Genomic DNA, 5459 nt, shown 5'->3' on the forward strand with positions numbered 1-5459 from the left:
TAATAACTGAAGCTGCCTCTTTCAGATGGTAACACCACTCTCTTGACTAGATGACCTTAGAAGGTTCCTTCCAAACCAAACTATTCTACAATTCTATGATTCTTGCTTATGTTGATGCAATTCAGAAAAAAAAACCGAACAACAGCACATCACTAGTGAAACTAGGAGAAGAAAAACACGTGATTCCAACCTTGAGTTTAAGCATAGGCTCCCTGGCTCACAGGGTGTGCCATGCATCGTGCACTGAAAAGCCAGCAAAACTTCAGCCACCATTTGTTAATTCTCTGCCTAAATGTATCTCATCCAAAAAAATAAACTCTCTCCCTAAGTGCATCTTCATTTAAAAGATTGAATTCTTCCCTAGCATGGCAACTCCTCTGAGGTTTATTCCGCAGGTAGAGCAATTCTCTTAGCACATCTGTACATAGAAGAACTTGCATGAGGTGGAAATGACGCTGTTTTTCACATCAAGGAAAGAAAAGCAGGACTCTGTAAATTAAGTGCACGAGGGAAGGTGCCCTTTGCATCAACAGGTCAGATGAACACGTCTCATGGTGACTGGATCCTCTACATTCTGAAAGCAACACTACTGCAGTGTTCACTCAAGTGACGTGCCCATTAAGATCAATAGGAAAACCAGTGGATGTAGAGGTATGTAGCCTGGTAACATGGATCATTTTAACATTTTGATGTTTGTCCATCGTTTTCTCTCTGCATGTTTTTTTTCCCAGATAGCATACACATAAAGCATGCATTTATTTTATTTTGTTCTCAATTAAAAAAAATAGGAATCCTAAGAATTTAATCCTTGCAGACACTTCATCCAGTCATTTCCACTAGTCCATAGGGAAGAAAATATTACAAATACACCAAATTAGCCTCATGTGAGTTTGTGTATTCCTAACAATTCTTCTTTGCACACTTGCACAGTTCTCGATCGACACCTCCTGCCTTCTCTCCACCCCACAGGCTTTCTGTGAGCAACCCCACGGACTGGTAGATGAAAGAGAGGTATGATATTACCATGCTTCCAACAGACACACTGCATCCGAGTTGTTTTTCATAGAATCCCAGACTGGTTTGGGTTGGAAAGGACCTCAAGATCATCCAGTTCCAACCCCCTGCCACAGGCAGGGACACCTCACACTAGAGCAGGTTGCTCCAAGCCCCTGTGTCCAACCTGGCCTTGAACACTGCCAGGGACGGGGCAGCCACAGCTTCTCTGGGCACCCTGTGCCAGCACCTCAGCACCCTCACAGGGAAGAACTTCTGCCTTAGATCCAACCCGAACTTCCCCTGTTTCAGTTTTTGAACCCATCACCCCTTGTCCTATCGCTACAGTCCCTGATGAAGAGTCCCTCTGCAGCATCGTTGTAGCCCCCTTCAGACACTGGAAGCTGCTCTGAGGTCTCCACGCAGCTTCTCTTTTCCAGGCTGAACAGCCCCAATGTTCGCGCCTGTATTTTCAAGGGACACACGCTGTGGAAGTCATTGACTTGCCCCCACACTGCTTTTAACATATCTCAAAGAGTGGGCCTCATCTTCCCAGGACCGAAACCATCCCACCAAGGAGAAAGCCGTAGTCTGTGAAGCTCTGTGAAGTAAATCACCTTGGAAGGTGTCTGCACAGACGTGCTCCCCATTCCACCCCACACAACACGGATATAGGCATATAGACCTAAATCTACTGTATGGGTAGGGTAAACACCATTCAGAAAGTGGCTGGGATTCCATTTTTCCACCATCAACCCTGGTAACATCACCTCATAGAAGTTTTGTAGCCCATTTTTAGCCAAACCCTCCATCCCACCCTGGCAGAAACAGATCAACAAAAGGCCACGATGACTCCAGAAAGAAAACCTCTGTATTAAAAGCCGAATAACGCAGAGCTACAATAATACACACTATCTCAACTGGGAAATACAATGTAGAAGGCTCGTTAAAGTTCAGCTTCAGCAATAACAACACATATACTGCTCCAGTTCTTAATCCTGCCCAAAAGAGACTTCCCTTTCTGTAAATTAAGAAAAAACCCCACTCAAACTGTATTCATATACAAAAAGCTACTCCGACTACAACAAAGGCGGTTGGGTGGGAAGGTCTTTTATTTCCTGCGTTGGGTTTTTTGGCGGCTTTTTATCTATTTTTTCTTCCTTTTTTTTTTTTTTTTTTTACCAAAAGGTTCTTTTAAAACGGGTATTAAAGATACAAAACGAGCACACAGGAGCAGGCTCTGCTCCCCTCAGGGAAACAAGAAAAACACGACAGAGTCCGGCCCGTCGGGACACGACGAAGGAAAGGGGGGTCACCAGGAGAGGCTACTTGGAGGTGGCGGTGGTGGTACCGGCGGAGGTGCTGCGGCGCTGCTCCATGCCGTTGGGCAAGAAGCCGGCGATGATGGGCACGGGCCAGATGAGGGCGGCCACGCTCCACACGATGATGACCAGAGTCATGAAACAAGCCACCAAGGTAGACTCTATGGGCTTGCGGTTCATACGCCAGCCCGGCTCCCCCTTTAGCTCCTCCAGGCTGAAATCCAGGCAGCAGAAATTCAGCGGCTCCCCTTGCAGCCAGTACTGCCCGGGCTCTGCCGCCGGTGGGTAGGTCAGCGAGGAGGAGGAGGAAGAGGAGGAGGATGCGGCGGGGGCTTGGGGCGCGGAGCCCCGCAAGCGCCCTCCCCGCCGTCCCCGCACCCAGCTGCATCCGACGCAGAGGCGCAAGTCCTGGGGGGCTCCGCCGGCCGCCAGCCCGAGGTGCTCGATGAGCAGTGGCGGCCCAACGCGGTGGAAGGCGGCGGAGAAGAAGGCCCGCCCGTGGCTGTTGGTGGAGAAGAGCAGGAGGTCGCACTGGATGCCCAGCGGGCGACTCCAGCGCACCAGCAGCGAGCTCAGCATCTGCCGCTGCACGCTGATATTGCAGTGCGGGTCCTCGGAGGGCTGCGGATGGGGACGCTGCTGCTGCTGTTGCTGTTGTTGCCCAGAGGAGGTGGGAGAGGAAGGGAAGGGCTCTTGGCTAGGGGTAGCCGCCGTGCCCGGGTTGGAGGTGCTGCCTTCCTCCTTGCTTGCTGCCCCGTCGAGGTCCATCTCGAGGCTTGTCAAGGAGCGGGAGGAGGAGTTGACGGCGGGCAAGAAGAGCTCTTGCTCCGGCTCCTCCTGCCCGCTGGCAGCCGGCGAGGGGCTCCAGCCCTGGCAGGGCGGCAGGCAGGCGGCCAGCAGCGCCGGGAGGAGCAGCGGCAGCATGGTACTAACTTAGAGCCGGAGAGGAGGGAGAGGAGGAAGGAGGAGAGGGAGGCTGCATCGCGCTGCCGGCTGCCATCTGGGAAGGGAGGCACCAGCGCTCTCGCCGAGAGAGCAAGAGAAAGGGAAGGAGGGTGGGGGCAGGCGAAGGGGTGGGAGCGGGGCTGGGGCTGCCGCGGCGGAGAGCCGGGAGCCTCGGTGACGGCAGCGGCTCCCCCTTCCCCGCCTCCCCCGGCCCGGCCCCGCTGCACCGCCCGGAGGGGCCGGCCCGGATCGGGGAGAGCATCCAGGAACCGACCGCATGCGCTAGGACTTTATAGGAAGGGAAAATGACGGGGGAGACGCGGAGGAAGGAGTTTAATCTGTGAGAGAGGTGCAGTGGTGGGGCCTTTCCAGCGATGCTCTGCAAGTCCCGACTCAGCCCCGGGATCTGCTCCTGGGCTGAGGCACAAGGCATCCCGCAATCGGTCCCCGTAGCAAAGATGTAAACGTGGAAGCTTATTACTGTGAGATTTGGGTGCGTTTTCTGGAAGGCTGCTTTATAAGCATCGCGGTTTATAGTCAAGCTAGGTACTCCAGCTTGATTCATGACCTTGTGCTATAGATGTGGGTTGAGGCTTGCAGTGTTGTAACACGTCGAGCCTCGGGGAGGGACAGAAGTGCATGAGACAAATAAGAAACTTTTCTCAGCCTTTACCTTGGGCAGAAGGTGGGATAGAGTTACATATTCCTGACAAGCATCCAGAACTGAGACTCTCTTCTTTGCCTTTGCAGCCCTTTTTTGACAAATACAGATGCAAAAGGGAGATGTGAATACAAAACCTAAGCTCTCCCAAGTATGTGTGGGACAGTTTATTTAAAGAACTCCATAAGGTGCTCCTCTGAGGTTGGCATTGGTCCCATGTCATACATGGTCCCACATCAAGTAACACATGGACAAGTTCTCGCTTGGAGAATGAGTTCCTATAGTATCACTCTCAAGTCTTTCAGGTGAATGAGGGTAGAGAGCAAATTTTAGACTTGCTATAATTCAACAAGAATGAAGCTAATGAATCAGTTTTCTTCCAAAACCCATTCCACAACAACAGCCAGAGTTGTTTGCCTTCTATTTAAGAGATCTGAGCACCAAAATGGACTTCTGTTCTGTCCCAAGTTAGCCCAAAGGGTGTTGTCTACCAGATGTCTATAGTTTGGCTGGCTTTTTAGTTGGGCACAGAGAAACATGCCTAATGAAGTGTTCAAAGCAAGCTGCCTGGTTCCCATTCTGGGTTTTTGCTTAGATGTTACAATACTGTTTTTGCATCTTTCAGTGCTGTTTCAATGTCTCTTATTTAAGAGTTCCTTAATATTTTTTACTGTCCTTTGGCTGTGTCTCTACATGCACCTCCTAATGTCCTTTGTCATATCCACAATCTCATGCATTAGTGTGGCTGTAAGTTTTTCTGTTGTATTGTGTCTACAGGCCCCAAACCAGATTAAGAGAGGGCTAGTGTGTAGCAAATCAAACCAAAACTGTGTGAGCACTCATGTGCACAAATAACATTGCATTGGGCTTTTGGCACAAAGAACTGGAAATGAAGCTAAGCCTCATAAATAAGATTTAGCTCCTTAACACTGTTGCAGTATGTGGGTGGCAAATGTTCTCAGGCAGAGCTTCAGTTCTTCTGGTCTCAACTCCCAGCACCCAGTTGAATCAGGGGGATTTGTGAAAAAGTCTGGGGAGGGAGAGTGGAGCTAGGAAAAATAACTGGCCACAGGAAGGTTCCATGCATTCAGCATTATTTAGACTACCCTAGCAAAGAACTAAAGAAGGGCAATTTATTTCAGGTTGGAGATGCATGGGTGCCTCCTATCTATTCCTCTTCATCAAGGAATAGTTGAGCAAGTGGGTAGAAGAAGCAGAAAGTATGTTGGATTATTGGTTGATAGCCACTGAGAGAGAGGCCACTGGGCCCTTTAGAGAGATTTCATTTATAGGTCTATCACATATAATTAATCTCTGCATGGATTCAGTCATTCAAAGAGGTTGCAGCACACTTGAAAACTCTTTAGAAGCAGTATTAATAGATAGCTCTGTTCTGTGGTTTTCAACCATTAATCTCAAAGAACAAAGAAGTTTCATGGCTGGGGAAGCTGAAGCATTAAGAAAGCGGGGGCCAGCCAAAGGTGACCTACAAGTCACAGGCAGATCAGGGTAAAGATTTTGCAGGTTTGATTCTACAG

At 49.9% G+C, this 5459-nt stretch overlaps 1 protein-coding gene across 1 annotated transcript; it reads right to left on the reverse strand.

Moving 5' to 3' along the window:
• Window positions 1-1846: 1846 nt before the first annotated feature.
• On the reverse strand, window positions 1847-3519 carry TMEM158 (transmembrane protein 158). Its single transcript, XM_030487328.1, has one exon. The coding sequence runs from the start codon at window positions 3237-3239 to the stop codon at window positions 2319-2321; it is 921 nt and encodes a 306-aa protein (XP_030343188.1). The 5' UTR covers window positions 3240-3519; the 3' UTR covers window positions 1847-2318.
• Window positions 3520-5459: the final 1940 nt, after the last annotated feature.

The sequence above is a fragment of the Strigops habroptila genome, chromosome 1, assembly GCF_004027225.2.
Source record: "Strigops habroptila isolate Jane chromosome 1, bStrHab1.2.pri, whole genome shotgun sequence".
NCBI classification, from domain to species: Eukaryota; Metazoa; Chordata; class Aves; order Psittaciformes; family Psittacidae; genus Strigops; species Strigops habroptila.

Excerpts from the sequence above, each read along its gene's own strand:
- TMEM158 (XM_030487328.1), bottom strand. The coding sequence starts at position 3,239 with ATGCTGCCGCTGCTCCTCCCGGCGCTGCTGGCCGCCTGCCTGCCGCCC.